General features: G+C 40.2%; 1 protein-coding gene across 3 annotated transcripts; it reads left to right on the top strand.

Moving 5' to 3' along the window:
• The first annotated feature begins 922 nt into the window (after nucleotides 1-922).
• LOC133991721 (pleckstrin homology domain-containing family A member 1-like) lies at nucleotides 923-19,044 on the top strand. Of its 3 annotated transcripts, none has more exons than XM_062430242.1 (13): nucleotides 923-1,004; nucleotides 5,641-5,882; nucleotides 6,779-6,835; nucleotides 6,964-7,009; nucleotides 9,952-10,049; nucleotides 10,571-10,702; nucleotides 11,505-11,645; nucleotides 12,176-12,244; nucleotides 12,873-12,937; nucleotides 13,078-13,141; nucleotides 13,250-13,339; nucleotides 15,020-15,093; nucleotides 16,950-17,325. In XM_062430242.1, exons 2-13 carry the CDS (start codon nucleotides 5,742-5,744, stop codon nucleotides 17,179-17,181), a joined length of 1,209 nt encoding a protein of 402 aa, XP_062286226.1. In that variant the 5' UTR covers nucleotides 923-1,004; nucleotides 5,641-5,741; the 3' UTR covers nucleotides 17,182-17,325. The 3 variants fall into 3 exon arrangements, with proteins under 3 accessions (XP_062286226.1, XP_062286225.1, XP_062286227.1); XM_062430243.1 differs by lacking the exon at nucleotides 923-1,004 and adding an exon at nucleotides 15,877-15,951 and having other exon boundaries at nucleotides 5,643-5,882; XM_062430241.1 differs by lacking the exon at nucleotides 15,020-15,093 and having other exon boundaries at nucleotides 16,950-19,044.
• The last annotated feature ends 1,243 nt before the right edge of the window (nucleotides 19,045-20,287 follow it).

The following is a 20,287-nucleotide window of genomic DNA, read 5'->3' as shown; positions in this document are numbered from 1 at the left end:
ATATTTCCTTCTAAAATGTAGTGGAGTGGAAGTAAAAAGTAGAGCTGGATGCAGTGCTTCAGTAAATATAGTTATTTAGTTTCCACCACTGTTTATTGGATCCCCTACTATACCTAAGCTACCAAACTGGCATGATCTAGTGGCCTGTTGAAAAGCTGCACTTTCATATTAGGTTGTTATCCCTCTTTTGAAACCAATTTACGCCAAGTTGATGAAAAAAAAAGATCCTGTAACTCGATATAATGAGCAACGTTCTCAAAATAATGACTTAGTATATCCTTATAATGAGATATTATCTCAAAATAATGATTTATTCTCTCAAAATGACGTAGTATCTCAAAATAATGACTTATTTTGTAAAAATAATGACTTAGTATATCATTATAATAAGATATTATCTCAAAAATAATGATTTATTCTCTCAAAATGACTTAGTATCTTAAAATAATGACTTAGTAACACAGAAATTATGACTTAGTATCTCCAAATGATAAGTCATACGATAAGTCATTATTTTGAGATAGGTTCTCATTATTTTGAGATACTAAGTCATTATTTTGAGATACTAAGTCATTATTTTGAAATACTAAGTCATTATTTTCAGATGGTTTCTCATTATTTTGAGTTACTGAGTCAATATTTTAAGATACTAAGTCATTATTTTGAGATAGTTTCTCATTATTTTTGAGATACTACGTCATTATTTTGAGATAGTTTGTCATTATTTTGAGTTACTAAGTCATTATTTTTTAGTTTCTCATCATAATGACTTACATAAGTGTATTTTTCATCACATTGGCGGAAATGGGCTTCCATACACCCTCAGGCATGCATGCTGTTTGGTTTTTCCCCCACAGCGCAGAGTGATCATCTTCGTCAGAGACAATCTGAGCTCCACACTCAGCAGCAGCAGACAGAGGAGATGGGCTGAGGCGGAGAGGACGACCCAGCAACATTGTGACCCACGGCCGCGGAAAGAAGCAGCTACTGAAGACGAGACTCGGGTAAAAAAAAACAACAACAAAAACACGCTAACCTGGTCTGGAATTAAATGATTTAACACGAGTAGACGCAGCTTTGAATGAAAGTTGCCTGTTAAATATTTTCCGACGCTGTGTAAGAGAGGGGTCGTTAGTTAGTTAGCTTGGTTAGGTAGGGTAACGCGTACGACTAAACTTCTTTTACCGAAACGACGTGAAACATTAAAGCATTATTATTATTTTAACCTACGGTGTGATAATGGCTGTGTGTGTGACGATGACAGGTTAATATGTTAACTGTGTGTTGAATCGGTGTACATGATCGAGGCGTGAAGTAGGTGCTAATGCTAGCCTGAGACATACCTACTAGTTAACTTGAGGCCAGCGAGCCAGAGTCGCTGCTAACTCAGATGTTTTCAGCCTGTTTGTCATAGTTATAAATACATACTGATATACCTGGGCTGGCTAGTTTGAGGATTTAAGTGTGATATCGATGTTATTTTATGTGGAAGCTCGTTGGCTATGTCGTTTGTTTTGATAACTAAAGCCACAGTCGGTGTCACCACTTAACATTACCTAGTGGGCATCTTCATTTTGTCCTGCTAAAGCAAAAATCAAAACAAAACAAAACAAAAAAACCCCACATACTTATTTAATGCTGTGTGGTAGACAGGACCCTGACTGAGGAGGAGTGGTGAAGGCCAAAGCCTGTCAAACCTTCTGGCCTGATGTGCTGCATTCAGAGCCAAAAATGACTCTTCTCAGCTGAACTGGAATGACCTGTCCCACCTTTTGACCTGGAGAAACCCAATTAAGCCTTTGTTTTGAGTTACCCCGGTCCAGTGGCATTTTTGCCTCAATGGATGAATTATTTCATTGTTTTTTTCATAAAGGATGGGTTCACAGTTTTTCAAAATTTGTCACAAAACAACAGCCAGATGTCTAAATGAGTTTTTAATTCATTTATTTGTTCTCACCATAATCATTACTTCTGTTTATACTAGCCATTAGGTGATGGGGGGCCAAAATCCACAAGCAATAAGAAGCTTCAGCCATTCAAATTGGTCAAATCAAGTAGATATATTTTAACAAGTCAGGCTTTTTAGAGTCAAACTGCCTCTTTTAGTTACTATATTTCCACTGCAGGTCAACAGGGAAATACAAAAAATGGAATTTGATATTAAAGACTGTAAATGTGGCAGATATCCACGTGGTCGACTAACTCAAACTGCTCATAAAGCCTTACGTAAACTTCAGATAAACTTTTGGATCCACAAAATGACAGTATAAACTTTTCAGTATAAAAGTGCTGTAGTGGACAGAAGAATTAGTGAAGGTCTGCTTTGAAACATTTCTCCCCCACAGTTACCGTTACCAGCTGTCGTATTGCTTTTGACAAGATGGCGGTACTTTGAGATCATGAAATGACAATATTGACTGTACTGCGTTGTCCAGCTGGCCCATACCGTTATTTTATGGCCTGTCCTGTGTGACTGACTAGGTGGCTGCCATGTGATGGTGGATAAAACCCTCCAGGAAACGGGAACAGTGAGTTTTCTGGTTGAGTGTCAACTATTATTGTCTTTGTGTGACCTGTAACCCATTGGTCCTTAAGGTTTTTAGTTTCACTTCATTTCTCCCCCACTTCTAAGCACAGACGGTGTGTATGTGTGTTTCAACACGTAGACTAGTATCCTGTTTATGATCTCTTTTTTTTCTTTCTTTTCTTTTTTTTTTAGGTGTAACCCTGTTATGTGTTTGCATATAAACTTCACATCCTTTCTAGAAATGTGGATACACTCTTCTCCTGGTTTTGTGAGACATCCAAACAGGCTACCTGTAGTCCTCCAGTAGGAAATGGGAAACGTGTGTCATGGAAACACCTTATGGTTTCTGATCACTGTCTGCTGTGCTCATCCTCAACTTAAATTACATAGTAATAATCAGTAAAAATTAGAAAATGATGATAAGTAATGTGATTTTGATGAGTTAAAGTCTAACTCTGGTGGAGAGGATAGATAGTATTGTTGCTATCTTCATTTTTTGCTGATAATAAGAAAGAGAAACTGAATCCAGCACAGTACTGAATGTTACAGTATGTTTTAGTTATAACCACAATAAGACTGGGTGTCTGAGGCCAACTTAAAAAAAACTATTCATTTGCAATATATTGTCTGATAGTAATTCTTTTTTCATGTACTGAGCGAAGCATTTTGCAGCAGAAAATAAACTCAACAGTTCTCTCTTATAGATAACTAGGTAATGAAAGCACTTTTGCTAAATGTGGGTAAAGTTATCTTTGGTATTTCTGTACTCCTAGTTTCCTTGTTACTTACACGCTGACTTATGCACGGAGAGATTTGTCTAGTCTCTGCAGCCAAAAAAATCAAACTGGGTTCATCCTTAATTGCCAACATAATTCAGCCAACAAACTGATGAGTGAGACTGTGAAGATTTGGAGGAGTGAGGGAAAGACAGAGCTGCACCGACTGATAATCAGAAAACCTGCATAATGCTGTGATCATGGAGGGAAACGAACAGACTGGTTTTTCATGTTTAATGTGAACTTTAAAGCCAGAATATGATTAAAAAGCAGCAGACTGATGTGCATGTAGACACACTCAGTGTTGTGTCCACCTAATCTGAGGAACCTCGTCATCTTTTCTCATTAGTTGCCTTTTTGACTTTAACTTTCTACGTTTGGATAGCATTAGAGCTGGACTGATAAATCGGCTCGACTAGTATCTGTAATTGGAAGATTTACTGATAAACTGCCAGCTGCAGATATCAATATCACTAAATACGATGGTACAGAAATGCCAAAGACATGTCTTAGTACATTTTCCATACACATATAAATGGATTTATTCGGCGTGTGTGACGCACGCTGTGACCCACATGCTGATTTTGAGCATTTTGTATTTCATAGCCTAAATATTTAGACTTTCAACGCATTTGCATGCATTTGTGTAAAAATCAAATCATTTAGATGTGGAAGAGTTTTATGCAATTTAATACTTCTATTTACATGATGGGTATAGGATGAATTACTCCATTATTATCTGTATTACTTTAAGGTTACTTGGATTGGTATTGGTATCATCGTTTTTTAAATGATACCCAGCCCTGGTCCCAATCATATCATATCTTTGTTGCATGTCTTTAAAAATATGTTAACTTTATGGATTTTTATTAAAGATGTTTCTTTATAATATGTTCTACGTGGGGAAAAAAAGAATAATGCCTATTTAAATATCGTCACCTTAAGAAATTAAATATAAAGCGATAGAGCAGCTATTTTTCCACAGTACCATTTAAAACTAGACCATCACTTTACCTCCTCCGAATCAAATCTTAGCTACTGTACACGTTAGCACGCTCACTTTGTTTGGGTTTGCCCTGCCCTATCTCTTACATCTCATCTCGTCTGCATCGCTGAAACGCACAAGCGTGAATGCATGCAGATGAACTTGTGCATAGTACCTCATTTACAGGATCACTAAACCCAACAAGCGACGTCTCTCACAGTCACATGACAATAAGTGTTTGTTTTCGTGTGAGACAGTCGTCTTTGACAGCGTCGCTCTCTCTCTCCGTTCTCCCGCCTCTTTGTGTGTGTGTGTCGAATGGGATGACTCAAGTAAGAAGCAGGGGGCTAACTGTGAGATGCTCTCAGCGCAGAGTCCATGCACACAACAACCGGGCCTTTTGTCCCCTGCTTTGCACCCCATCCACCCACACACTGCTCATAATGTTGTGGAGAAAGAGCGTCTTTATCTTTGCTTTCCAAAGACCCGTCTCACTCACATATTTTAGGCTCAGCCCAAAAAGACGGCAGCTTAAACAGGCAATAGGACAATATGCCTACAGTAACGCTGAGCCCACCCACAAAGGGTTTGACATTGAGATGCGTGCAGTCACACACGTAGCACGAAACAGATGAACTCTAATCTCTACTTTTTTATTTTCTTTTTCTAATGAGCTCCCAAGTTTTCGGGGATGTGTCAGACGTCTGCAGGTTGAATATTGCACACTCACTCCCGCTCAGCTCCTGAGGGTGTTTGTGTTGTCTGTGTCGAACATGGCTGAGCTCAGTGGCGTCTTTTTTCTTTTTTTTTGACCATGCTTAAGTGGGTGCTCAGCTGTGGAGGGAGGGGATAGAGGGGGCAGGCCAGAGGCTTGCCAAATCGGATGAGAGAGCAGTTGGGGAGTAGATAGCACAACAGAAAGTGAGAGAGGAGACGACTGCATGAGAAGGAGAAAGACGGAAAGAAAGAGAGAGAGAGAGAGAGAGCAGGCCACGGTGGGTGTAGCAGATAGAAGAAGAGAGAGTGACAGAGTGCAGTGAGTGTTACGGGGGGGGGGGGGGGGGGGGGGGGGGGGGGGGGGGGGAGAGCGACACACAGAGAAAAAGAGTGAGAGAGAGAGTGGGTGAGGCTGATATAAAAGGATAAAGGCGGGGTTGTGGTTTGTGTCACATGATCCCCTGGCAGGCAGTAGCATAGTGAGCTCCAGGTGGCAGAGAGACCAGAAATACAGTAGATACAGAAAGAAAGAGAGAGAAAGAGGCAGCAGGACACGGTAGCAACGCTCACCACAAAGACAACTGAAATTCCTCATTTGCTCTCTCCCTTTCCACTGTTTTCTCTCCGTCCTTCAGGAATTTCTCGCCCCGTCCCGTCCCGCTTGCCCCTGCTCTTCTTCCTGCTCATCTCTCTCCACCCCTGGCCCCAGCAGGCCAGGGAATGTCCCGGTGGCGCGATGCCTTACGTGGACCGTCAGAACCGCATCTGTGGCTTCTTGGACATCGAGGAGAACGAGAGCAGCGGCAAGTTCCTGCGCCGTTACTTCATACTGGACACACAGCAGGGAAGCTTGGTGTGGTTCATGGACAATCCGCAGGTAATTACACAGGGCTGTGTGCTAGCTTAGCTCTTAGCTTTGTGTTTGTGGGGGGAAAAAAAGAATCTCTCGGTAAACGCACAGGCTAATGTGTAATTTGTTGATGGAAATGTGAAAATTTACAGGCATGCAAGCTAACTTTGATTAGTTATAAGTGTTATAAGCTAACTACAGGCCGATGCTAGCTAAGATGTCCTCATTTATTATGAACACAAAGCTAAGTGCAGGCCAAATTTTACCTGCATCAGACTGTTTGACAAGGATGGTAGAACTTGTATTATGTAATTCTAGCCGACAGCAATTAGAAAGCCCATATTACAGGCACAGAGGTAAGTCAGGGTTAACCATGTGTCTGGGTTAAAATGAGGAAAGAACAGTTTGGGGTTTGATTTTTGTGTGATGGGTCCATGTAGTGAGCCCTGACTTTTGCTGTGACTTACAGTGGTCATCGTTTTCTGCTCTGTGACCCTTGCTGTCACAATTACAGTGTAACTCCTCTCGGTTTCTGCTGGTTTTTGGCGATTCTGTATTTGTAAGTGCGCTGTTACATGAAATATTCATAAATCATGTAGTGCAGGAGACATTTTTAATAATTCAGGCCGTCCCTTTCTTTTTATAGAATGAAAAAGCTTAAATTTTAATGATGTTAAATCTGGATCCCAGAGTTTCAGAAACACAGCAAGACACTGAAATTAACTATAATGGAGTGTAGCCAAAGTACACTGTACTTACTCTATAATATTGACTTGCTTTGCAGGACTTTACTTTACTCTCCCACCACACTGCATTCTATTTTAATGCGCAGCTGAAGCCTTTGCATTAATAAAATAGTAATTATTTATCTTTTAAATCCTCCTGTATTTGATTATTTTAACTTTCTCATCATTCTCCCACAGAACCTGCCTGTTGGTACAGAGTGTGTCGGCTCCCTCAAACTCACCTACATCTCTAAGGTAAGCACAAATATTGCCAGTGAAGCTTATCTGACACCAACTTGATAAGATTATGTATAAATAGAATTTACAGTATTTAGCTGCGGTTAACTGGGAAGCTAACAACTGTGAGCTTTGTCTTCCTCTAGGTCAGCGATGCCACTAAGCAGAGGCCTAAGGCTGAATTCTGCTTCGGTAAGAACAATCTTGATATCTGTTATTCATTTCTCAGCATAAAAACACAAATGCTATAGTTTACTGGCAGAGAAGGAGCTAAAAAAATATAGATCTATGTAGAGAGGATATGCTGATATCTCCTTTCTTTTTACAGTCTGGCATGGTGTAGCTTATGGATCTTAGATAATATGAACGTCAGTGTTAATCATATTTAAACACAAACCACATTCTTTAAATAAACTTGGATCTTGTAAAAGAGAAGAACTTAAAACTTTGCTGCAGCACTTTGCAAACACCAGCAGTGATCGTGTGGTTAATCACATGTTGACCAAGCTGAGTACACTTAATATAACCTGAGGGAGGAACGGTTGCTGTCCTTGTCTGCCCTCTAAATTTGGTCAAGCACCGTTCTCCGCATACTTTCTCCTCCCGTTGACGAGGCAGCCTCGTTCAACATTGTCTGTTTAGCCAACACACAAAGATGCAGGAGGCTACAGCAGTTGATGGTCTGGGTTTGCACTTAACAGCTTTAACTATTTTGGGAATGTTTTGTCATTCATGTATTATTATCTTAATCAGTTGATGGTTGGGTTGGATGTTATTTTTAAGAAACCTCAGGAAGTGCAGCAGAGGAAGGATCTCTCGCTCTTCCAAAACGGACAGACATGCAGTGGATGTTGTGTGTACAGAATAAAAAAAACATGGCAAAATGACAATATGGAGAATTATGGATAGATAAAATACATTTAGAGGCTCAGCAATTAAACATTTTCCCCTTAAAATCACTTAAATCTAAATGGTAAGGGTACCCTGTGGAGTAATTTGCATTAAGGCCTTACAAGTATAATGTAATTTCCTATCTTTAATAATGTTTTCCAAACTTTTTTGTTTGTTTTCTTCAGCTTGTGTTCTTCCTCTTCCTCTCTTATACTGGTGCATTACCAGCTTTTAAGGTACATAAACTATAGGTTCACATACTCTCTACAGTCAGCTGAAATATGTGTCACGTCATTCCTCAAACTCGTGCTGGTAGAACATGAAAAACAAAGAACACAGAAACCTGTTAATTGCAACATTTCTCCTACAGAGACACTAATGGTCACACACTCACAGAGGATACCTCAAAGCAGGAAGGAGTGTTAAAGACCTTAAGGACTTCAGAAAATATTTAATAATTTATTATTTTAAATTCTCATTTCTAATTCACCCTAGAATAATAGAGTAATACAGACTATTCTGTGAAAGACACACGTCTTGAAACGTGTACGTAAAACAGACCAGTGATTGAAATCTGTCCTGTATCATTTCAGTATATCCTATTAGTGAATATTTTGCAACAAAGACATGGGTGTATCTTGATGTTTGTCCTTGTCCTCATTACCTGTCCGGTTAAGACAGGAAAGAAACAGTGTTGCATAAACATAGACCATCATCCACAAGCAGAGCATAGGCAAATTATTTAGGAGTTAATCTCCATTCCCGCATTTGTTTACTAGCCCGTCTCCTCCTGCTCTATCGCTTCAATAGCAGGAAATACTAGTGTGTCACAAGAAGCTGAATACCGGGACTATGTGTGTCAGACTGTGTGTGTGCACACCAGTTGCTTTGTTGAGGTTTCGACAGGATGCCGGCATCCTAATCGGAACCTGATTCAGAGATGTATGAAGTTATTTTTAAACTGCAGTTTGTGCGCCACATGTTTTGCTGATATCTATGAATCCTGCTGCTCCCCTTCTAATGCGACTAGAAACTTAAAAACAAAGATTTTAGATAAATTGGAGAAAGGCAGTTTCATTTATAGGTGTTTTTTATAGTAAGATAGTAGAGATATAAATGCAAATGCTGTGATTGATTGATGAATATAGGTCTGAGTTTTATGTGTTGTGGTGAGACACATCAATAGGGGCACATTTGTGTGCCATGTGATCTTCGTTGCTCGGCTGTATTTCTCAGAACCACACATTGTTTTATTATGTGTAACTATGAGTCAGAGCTGATATCCCCACTCCCTGATTCGTCTTCCCAGTGAGACCTCCACACTGTAACCAGTAACAAGCACACATCTCACACATTTGAAGAATAATCTTGTTAGATTAATTCATACTGGTCATCTGAGCCAGAAAGCAGACACACAGATTTATTTACAGGAAAGTGGGAAAAAAGACAGAGAGAGGTCTTACATGTGTCCAATTGCTGGAGCAGATTTGGACACACACATAGTGCAAGGAAGAATGATCTTCATTGTGCCACAGTTTGAGCTCTCAGTGCCTTTTACGGTTCGCCCCCGCCAGATTTACCAGTCCAGACTTAATGTAATTTATTCCCATGGTGTAAAGAAGAAATAGATGAGACACAAGGATGGGTTGAGCTGCAGAATTGAAGGATTTGTGGTGTAGAGGGAGAGAAAATGTGAGACTTAGTTCTCTCAGTGCTTAAATCCTGATCCATAGCTAATCAGCATTTGACCCAAAAATGTCTTTGTGATTGAAAACGGTGTATGCTCATGTTCACCTGGGTGTGAAAATATGCAAGAATATTTAGAAGTAGCCATGGGTTTTTTTTGTTTCCCTTCTGTCTTGGTTAAAAGTGGGTAGGTGGTTTCAGTCTGAGGCAGCTGAATCTAGCTGGGTCATCATCCACATGGAGAGAAAAAGTTTCTGGTGGTGTGTGGGAGAGTCCCTTGGCTCCGTTGTTTTTCCCTCCAAGAGAAATCTGTGGCAGTGGATCTGTTCTCTTGAAACTGTTATGTTTGATCTACCAGAAAGGCTTAAAGCCAAGTTCGTCAACACCCATTACATAGTACATCTGTGTACTTGTAGTGCTTCATGTGATTCATATTCAACACAGAATCCAGATGATGTGGTTTATAGAGTGCAGCCTGGCTTAATATCAGTCTTTCTCCTCCTTCTCTACTTTAACTCATACTGTTTTTCCCACTGTTGTTTTTTATGATCTATTAGTCATCAATGCTGGGATGAGGAAGTTCTTCCTGCAGGCCAATGATCAGCAGGACCTCGTGGACTGGGTCAACGCTCTCAATAAAGCTACCAAGATCACTGTAAGACAAACACACACACCCACACTAGACACACAATCTATCCCTGATTCATGTGTACCGATCTGTTCTTTTTGGCACATGTTTTATCACTTGGAGAAAGTTTTATTTCTTCCTATTCTGTAGAAATGAATGAGTGGACTGAGACAAGAAACTAGATAGGAGTGAGTCAGAGCATGACTAACAGGATGCCGTATTGTTGCATTGAGTGCGGGGATAAAGGACTGCTCCATTGTTCTCCGTGAAGCCGTAACTATCCAGAAAGGAAATGGATATAAAATGTGTGATAGGCTCGTCAACTCCTGACTGCGTAGAAGTTTCTTACTAGAAGTTGCTCTATTTCAACTTACTCCATCCTACAGCTGAATTACACTAAACATCATTTCTGTTTGTGTGTTGAATTTAAATTCAACAATTAATTTCTCAAGTCTGAGAGCAAGCTGTGTGTGTGTGTGTGTGTGTGTGTGTGTGTATATATATATATATATATATATATATATATGTGTGTGGGGTTTTTTTTTAAGGTGCCAAAGGTGTCTGATGGCCAGCAGAACGCAGAGAACCACAAGGCTTTGCCAGATGTCGTAGGACCCAAGAAACAAGTCTCCTATAAGACTGAGATCATAGGAGGGGTCCCCATTGTTACCCAGACACAGGTAAACATTGTCCAAACATGTACTACACAACATGTACGCATAAATGTACATATTCACACTGCTACTTCTACAGTAAGAGGTTTTAAAAAAAAAAGTGTTTCATCCAAAGAGAAAGAAAGGGAAGCACAATTGACAAACTGCTGTTAACTATGAGTAACTGAAAGGATGGAGGCAAAATATTGCATATTGATATTCAGAAATATCTCTATCTTTAATGAAAGTAAACGAATTGAATGATTGGTTGATAGACAGAAAATGATTAGCAGAATATTTAAACATTTAACAAGTCATCTATAAAGCAAAAATTCAAAACAAGTTCTCAGATGTGATGATCTGCTGCTTTTTTTCTGTTTTTATATCATTGTACGCTGAATATTTTCGGGTTTTACACAAAAAAAGCAGTTGAAAGGAAAGAAAAGAAAAGAAAATCACCTTATGATGGGCATTCTACACTATTTTCTGACATTTTGTAAATCGATAAATAATTCATAAAATAAATAAATGTTTAATATACAACAACGTTCCCCCACCCAGGTTCATTATCATTTATTCATAATGAAAATAATCCTTACTTCCAACCTTAAACTATTAATGTAAGCTGTATATGTTTCTGTCAAGTGTTACTAATTTATCAGTTTTTTTATTGATAGTAGTGAATATGTATTATGCAAAATAACCTTTAGCTTTTTCTCATAATTCTGTTGTCATTGTCTTGCGGTTGATGTGTTTTGTGGTCATAAATAGCTCAAATGTTGTTGGATCTTGAAGTATTCTATTTCTTATGGTGTCCTTCACCCTCCAGCGTGAAGGAGGTGACGGTGCTGACAGAGCAGAGCGTGAAGCCATGCATCGCTCCCACAGCCAGCTGCCGTACTTCTTGGGCAGACCGTCTCAGGAACACACTGTCATCAAGTCGGGCTACTGCGTCAAGCAAGGAGCTGTGGTGAGTTCCTGCCGCTCTCTTGGTTGAGTTGGATTCACGTTGCCTTCAGGTACCGTTCAGAGACGTTCTTCAGTACAACAGCAATCTGGCCTCTTACAACATCTTTCAAATTAGGGATGTTGTGGCCGCCGGCATCTTTGGCTGCATCAACACACTTTGTTTTGACTGATCCATTGCCTCACCATGTACATGCAACAAAAAATTACGATGCAATAAAAAATTATGATGAATGGCATAATGAAAATTAAAATGACAGACAAAATAAGTAGCAACTTAATGTGGGAGGAAATGTGAAGTCCTTTGAGTCTAGGAATGTTAGACGTTGATTGTTTGATAATAGTAAAGAATTTGGTTGCCTAAGGAAATGCAACTCGTGTATCAAGGATAATAGACTACCCTTTCTATATATAGACACTATAATACGTGTTGGAAATTTAGCTTTTATTATTGTAGGATACTGACAACCACATCTTGTATTGCCATAAAATTATTCAAAAGGTCTGAACATGGCTTTCCCTTTTTCCCCCCAGATGAGGAACTGGAAAAGGCGCTACTTCCTTCTGGAAGAAAACTCAATGAGTTACTTCAAGTCAGATTTGGTAATTAACTTTAATTTAAGTTATATGATGCCTTTAAGGAATGTTTTCATTGATGTTACATGTGGATTGTATTCATCTCCACAGACTGAGGCAGACTAACAGCAAACACACTGTCCTGAGTCCTGACATGTTTTATCCGTTGTCTGTGGAATTCATTGCCTTCTCTTCACATGTCCTGTCATGCCTTGTTCCCCCCTGGCCTTCCCACACACACGCACGCACGCACACACACACACACACACACACACACACACACACACACACACACACACACACACACACACACACACAACCTCAAGATAACACTGCACGTCCCATACCCTGTCCTTGTCAGGGTCTGCCCTTATTTGACAGCTTTATCTGTCTATTTGGCTATCAACAGGCTCCAAGGACACAGACTCTCTGTCTACTGTATCAAATAGCCAGGTCAAGAAAGTTACAAACACCAGGGATCTTCTTTCCCATATGAAACAGAAAACAAAGTCAGCAAGGCAGCCGCGTTATCAGCCAACATATTAGAAGAAGCATGCATGTGTGATATACATGCATGCAATAGAAACAGGTAACCTGTGTGTTTCAGTTGTTAAATTGTCTTTAAGTATTATGAAAAGTAATTTTTTATCTTCAGGAGAAAGAACCGCTGAGAATGATCCCACTGAAAGAAGTTCACAAAGTCCAGGAGTGCAAACAGAGGTATTTAACAAGTCCCAGCATCTTCCCATTGTGCAAAAAATGTCTTAAATCCAAGAGGACTGCATTGACTTTTCTCCTGATTTAGATGAAGATATCGATAAGATGACTATGACCTCACTTATTTTCCACTTTTTTTGTAGTGACATTATGATGAGAGATAATCTGTTTGAAGTCGTCACCACATCAAGGACATTTTACATACAGGTATGATGTTTTTTTATGGTAAGAGGAATGTACCTTAGATTCTCATCCACACGCTCCACACTCTTCTCCTCCTCTTTGTTTCTCATTGTCCCTCTCTGCCTCCACCAGGCGGACAGTCCAGAGGAGATGCACAGCTGGATCAAGGCTGTTTCAGGGGCCATTGTGGCCCAGCGGGGGCCGGGAAGGTCTGCTGCTACAGTATGTATCAAACACTACACTGTAACACAGTGCCACTGCAGAATTGATTCAAGTCATGATAACTTCAGTCTGACTGAAATCACAAATCTAATGACCTCAAACGTACCTAAGGAAAAGGGAAATGAGTTCAGACTTGACTCAGTCAGGCATGTGCATAACATGAGACCTGGTGACATGTGGTGGTCGGATGACTCAAGTGAAAACTTTTGAAGACTTATTTGTATTATGTTGTTAGTTCACTTTCTTTCATAAGAGCTCATACAGTAACAGAAACCACAGTTGTGTGGCTACAGTGTGTTTCAGTGAATTCCTCCTATGAGTTACTTATTACTGAATTTTAACACTATTAAGCTGCTGTTAAATAGTCTGATTAGCAGATTAAAGAAGCTACATTCTGCTTGGTGTAGCCTACACCAAAAGTTGCCAAACCCTGAACATTTTCACGGGCCACAAGAAAGCAGTATGATTTTGCCAAAAAAAAAAGGAAAAAAAGCTAGGTCGTGAGCTAGGTCGTCATTAGTGAGGTAGCCAGTCCATCATCACCACCTATCAGCACTTCATGAACTCTGTGAGGCCACGACATCTGAGAGGTCTGTCTGTATTTTTATAATTCAGTAAGTAACCACAATGAAATACACAGCAAATGGTTTCAGTTTTTGATGATAAATAGAAAAAAATCATATTTATATAAATTACTGTTAACAGACATGTGAACCAACAAACAGATCTTGTGTCGTAATGTTATCCTGCAGTAGGCGCACTGATGGGGTGTGTAATTGTACTAAAAAGGTTAGGAACCCCACAGCTCCTCATGCATCATAGCATAGCATATAAAATCACTGTATTATTTTACATATGTTTTATTTTAACTATTGGAGGTTGTAGTTTGTACTCGGACAGATATCCAAGTGGACCTAAGCCAAGCATGAATTGATCTTACATGTATCTGATTTGCATTTCTTTACAGGAACTTGAGATTTGTTTTCTTTGACTTTCGTGACCACGTGACTTTTAACTTATCAGTGGAGGGAGTGAGGATCATGAGGCCCTCACTCTGCTGTACTTATAATACGAGAAAGAGGGGAGGGGGCCTCTGCATGCTCTGTCTTCATCTTTATTTTCTAGAATTTCTTCTGTGTTTCTACACTTGCATCTCAAATGGTTTGTGGTGCTTTTGTAAATAAAGGCCTGAACATTGTGGCACAGCTCACTGCCACTAAGTTTTATACAGTGAGATGTGATTCTTAATCAGTTCTTTCAGCAATGCGCATATATATATGTGTATATATGTATATTAATATACATATATATAATATATGCTGTGATGAAATATGAAAGAACCCATTATACATACATATACATATGTAGGTACGGCGAGAAGTAAACTAGTTCCTTTATTCTCACTGCAGAGATCTGTGTCCTCTGCTGCAGTCTTTTCAGGTTAGACTGGAATCGTTCTCAGCACCTGTGCGCTATCTGTTTCTCTACAGTTTCTTCTTTCTTGCCTCCTGATTATTTCTCTCTCTCTTGCTTGTTTTTTTTTCTCTTGTACTTTTTCCTCTCCTGTCTTTCAGTCGTCTCCTTTTCTTTCTGTCGTTGTCACATTCTCTCCTTCTCCTCCTCTCCCTGTGGGCAGATGGCCCATCTGCTCTAATCCTGCTTTGCACTGTGTTGTTGCAGATGCGGCAGGCCAGACGGCTGTCGAACCCCTGTATACAGAGGTATACGTCCCGAATCGGGGAGTGCAGCAGCACGTATGTCAGCTCGTCTAAATCCCCCCTTTTAAACTATAAGTTCCACCTTTTTTAATACTGTTTTTCCACTCACTGGCTGGGCCTTTGTGGTTGTAGACAATATGAGATCAGATCTGACGGCACATCTGATGCTCCTTTTTCTAAAAACAAACCACTCCCTAAGTATGGCTGTGATAACCCAACAAGCGCTCCTCCCTTCACGTCCTCGCTGCCTCTCTCATCCACTTCTCTTTAGCTTTCCTTTTCGTTTTCCACTTCTGCTCAGCTCAAAGTTTAGATCCACTGCACTCGGATAGTTTCCAGCTAAACAGGTAAAAAGTCTTGTTTGAGGAATTTTAAGACTCAAGGTGTGTTTGATTTATCTTCTCTTGCATGTGATGACTGTTGCCACAAGCATGGCAACTGAAATCAAGCACACCCCAAGTCAAATGCTAGATTGCAGTAATATTTGTGTCCAGGAGTAGAATGACTGTAAACAGCTGGTATATGACCATGTAACCATTGGAAAGACTTGGAGTCACTGCCTCCCTCCCTCCTCCCTCCCTATTAGATTCACTTGCATAGCTTTTACCTGTCCTCGCCATTATTGTTGATGCTTCCATATATAAAAGTATTGACATATTGAGTACATGCACAAACACACACACACTCACTGCATGCACTGCCTGACCAGCTCAGCTATGAATACCTTGAAGCCTGTTTCTATTTGTCTTTATTACTGGGTACATGTGTCTTTCACACCTTGTGTGTTTCTCTTCCCTTCATGCCCTGTTATCTCTGCAGCCTGCTGCAGCTGTGTACCTGTCTTAGATGTGTGACATCCTGCTTGTCTCTCCTCCTCCCTCCTGTCCGCTGCCTGTATGTTTTTTTTTCTCTCTTTCTCATACATATGATAATAAGACACTTGTTTCCATGTTGACTTCCTTTATCTCTGTGTGCTAATTGTTTAAAACATTTTTAACATCTTTGAAATTCAGAGACACCAATGCTGAATTCACATGTCCACAGTCTCAAAGTATGTTTTTTACATTTACATGCTCCTTGTCAATATATATATAAAATATCAACAATTTGTCATGAGCTTGATTTTGGACTTTGGAAAACATCTCTTTATACATATGTGACTTTTCTTGGGATTTTTGAGAAACTGATTCTTAACTCATGTGATGCTCAAGTGATACGCTGTGGATTTACTCATCAGAGGTGTCACAAGCTGCAAATTCACAGGGCGTCACTTTATCATTGTGTGGAAGAGAGAATCAACGTGTCAAACCACAGGACCCTAAAGTTGACAGATATTTGTATGGGAGTCTCATTATGCTTTATAGGTGCAATGTTTGTCTAACTGCTCAGTGGCTTTTTTTGGTTTCACTACCTCTGCTGCCTTTTTCTTTCTTCCCATGCATCTGTTTTGTGTTTCAGAGATTGAAATCTGACAGTGAAAAACTGTTGAATAATGAACAACAATCAACCACTGCTTCCTAAAGCACTCCGCTCTTCCACTGCAACCTGTCGAGACTACCAAAACTAAAATCTGCTGACACTACTACCACTACTCCCACTACCTCTTCTGCTACTACTTCTACTACTGCTACTACTACTACTACTACTACTGCTACTACCACCATCTCCACTCTCTAGCAATGCTACATTCTTCAGCACCTACAACCTTCAGTACCAACTCTGCTTAAGCTGCATCAGGCCCCACATGCCGGTGCTAATTCCAAGTCTGTAACTCACTTTCACTCCTCCCAATTAAACCACAAAAACTCGGATTTCATTTTTCTTACTAATGTCTCAACTCTCCTTTCTCATCTTTTGCTTTTTTCTGTGTCCTCCTGCTGTTTCTGCTGCAGGAACACGGCGGGCGTTCCACATTCTACCGCAGCCCCACGGGTCCCCCCGTCCCTCGCTCGCCCATATCTGCCATGCCACCATGCTACCCAGAGTGGGGGGCTGCTGTCACGTGCGGCACACGCTCGCAGCTTGGCATGGGACAGCGAGCACTTCATGAGCCTGCTGCCCCGGCCCAGTCACAGCCACACGCCAGCACGCCTGTCCCTGCAGGAGACGCGCCTGGCAAAGTGACCTGCGACCCACCTGTGACCATCATCATTGACTCAGAGGAGTCGCCGTGGCGACGGCGGAGCAGCTTTGAGCCTCACATGCCTGAACCGCCCCTGGATCTGGATGACGCTGACCTGCCAGTGAGCGAGGTCTGAGCCGTTGGACTGGATGTTAAAACTTGATGGATACTGGCAGAGATTGCAACGATAAAGAGGAAACGATGTGCAACAGATGTTAAAAAAGAGCAGGCATTGCCAAAGCTGTTGGCGTATGACGGTGCACAACATCACAAACTCAACTTTCGAGCTCCTCCGTCAGTGTGCAGGAGAAAACAGTTGGGTCACCACTGAACTGCACTTGTGTGCCAAAGATGACCCAGTCTTCACCCCACCCCCTCTGCCTGTCTGCTCTCGCATTTACAGCGCTGTATTTATTTACTAAGAGTTGATGTTGACAAACAAAAATACAAATTTTAGCTTGTTTCTGTTGATTGGAAATCAATGAGAGCTTAATTTCAAACTGTACAGGCACAATGATGTGTTGAGTTCGAGAGGAAGATTTTGTAAACCACTTTGTGCCAAGTATATAAGGGAGCTACTAAGGGTGCAAGATATTTCCTGATGTTTGAAAAGTGCTCAAATTGAGGACCGGCTTTTCATCACATCTCTAATCTACTAATTTAAACAGTGTGGTCTGTTCATACACTCATTATTGTAACACTGGATTTGCTGTCTGTTGTTGGGCAGAGGTAGTGATTTGGGTCAAGCCTGGACTGAGATCAAATCCTCACTCCAGTGCAAATTAATATTCAAAGATCATGGACTGATTTTAGGACTAGATAAAACATACAGATATTTGTATAGACCCAGTGTATGTATAATAATGTGAGACAAATGTATTTCAGCCACATTCAATTAGATTTTTTAACCGTTGCCAAGACTTTTATTTAAGTGTCTTTTGAAGAAGAGTCATACGAGTCCTCGTTGAGTTTGTTAGTTGACTCTTATTGACCACAAACTGACGTAGCGCACACACATAACTTCTGCAGTGATTCGTTTTAACTGTTAACCACCTCTGGTATTAAAGTGAGGAGAACTGTGCAGAAGCGCAAAAGAAAAACATTTTGAAAGCCATCACAGTCCACGCATCACTTCACAATCTGAATCAGCCTCTTTGCCAACTACATTTCAGCGTACCAGACTTTGTGGACTCCTGTGACACTGGACAACGTGGGAAACTACATAAACAAGAACCGACAGACATACCCCTTGTATGCTTTTTGTAATTCATATTCATAAAAACTTCAACGTCGGGGCTGGGTGGGTTATTATAGATCAGCTCCGTGCTGTGACAGGCAGGGTAATAACAGGTTCACATGAGGTAGCTAAACCTGCAGTCCTTTTGTTTGAAGATGATTATACTGTATGAACACCATGCAAACGTTTGGAATCATGTTTTAACAGAAACAAAATTCAAGCTCAGACACTTCGGTTGCATGTTGACATTTTAATGATTCCTCACATTTTTATCTACAGTACAAACGCTCTGTGTGTTGTGTGTGTGTGTGTGCAGAATAGAGCTGTGTGCAGCAGATTTATTTTTTATATGCTTCTAGGTGTTTCCTAATAATATTCCTTCTACTTGTGTTGCCAAAGTTTAACAGAGTAGCAGGCAGCAGCCTCATGGTTGTATTTAAAATGTCTTGTAGTCCTGCTAAACAGTATACACTAATCTTGTTTTGATTTTTTTGGTTTTGTTTTTTCAAATGCCTGATTCATTTCAGCCCAACAAAGCCAAGCTATTTTATCCCATTTCGGTCTGGTGTAATTGGTTTGAATTGTCTCTATTTATTATGTGGATGAAATAAACACGCTCAAAATGTGATCAGGATTCCTGGAATATCATTTGGTTCTGTGCTTAATCATTTCCTGTGGGGACAATCAGTATGTGGAGGTAAAACAGGAGCTTTATAAAGGCTTGAAAGAAAGAAATTCACTATTGTTGGCATTCAGCTTCATATGGTTTTTCAGTGTAGCTGCTCGTCCTCTCTCAGCAAGTCTTCTTCTGCCCTCTTGTGGAGAGAGAAAAATCTTCATTCATTAAGAAGCTACAGTGCTCTACAAGTCATGAGCTAAGTATTTATCAGTGATAGGATGATTAAGTCTTCAGAAATGACATAAATTAAAGTGGTACAAAACAACATATATATATGAAGGAACTCAGAGCCTAATTGATTTCTCTTTATTGTCATTTTCCCATCCAACATGTGGTCTGTAAATTGCTGAACTTTTAAAATAATTATTTACTATATTTAAGGCCAGGGTGCAATTGATGATTGAGAACATTATTATGCTATTAACAAGATAGTTTTTGCTTGTAATTAGGAATTTGTACAATATTAATTTTGTAAAATTATATCAGCATGATCAGGTTATAACAATATGATTCATAGTTGAACTAGAGCCCAGCCCTAATTAAGAGTTGACCTCGCTCTCTATGTTTCTAAAATTACTTAAGTCCAGTGGAAGCAGCCGTGCCAAAATAAAATCACTTGCACATTTCAACAAGACTAGATTAAAACCTGATACATGACTGGACTGTCTGTGAAACCCTAGAGGGCTTTTAAAAACATAGTGAAATGAAAAATATGTTCCCCCTTCCTGTGTCCTTGTGTTAATTATTGTCTTTCCTCTTCCTCTAAAATGGTTTGAAATGGTAAATGTTAGATTGGCTCAGCCTGAGGGTAAAACTTGCAAGTGCGGTTAGGGTTAGTTTAAGGTTAAGTTTAGGATTAGTGTACAAATCTCAGAGTTTCACAAATTTCCCTTCAGGCCCTTCCAATCTAGCACCAGCTGTTTCAAATATTAATCCAATTAAATGTGACTTTGGGCAATTAGCTAACCGCACCTATCATATAAAACCACACTGGACCACGTGTGGGTCGTAGTAGAGCAACATGGAGATGGAAAGAGATATGTGTTTGGATGTCAGTGGGCAAAAACGTTCCAAAACATTGTGGTTGAGGTCTAATCTATTCATCTCTTCCTCCTCCTCCTGTTCTAACAACAGATCTGGGGATGTGTGTGGAGCCAACAATCCTCTGTTGATCTGTTTCTCACTGCAGCTG

This window comes from Scomber scombrus, chromosome 12 (assembly GCF_963691925.1).
Source record: "Scomber scombrus chromosome 12, fScoSco1.1, whole genome shotgun sequence".
NCBI lineage: Eukaryota > Metazoa > Chordata > Actinopteri > Scombriformes > Scombridae > Scomber > Scomber scombrus.
Note: the sequence above shows the minus strand (reverse complement) of the source record. Positions and strands in the feature narration are given on the sequence as shown.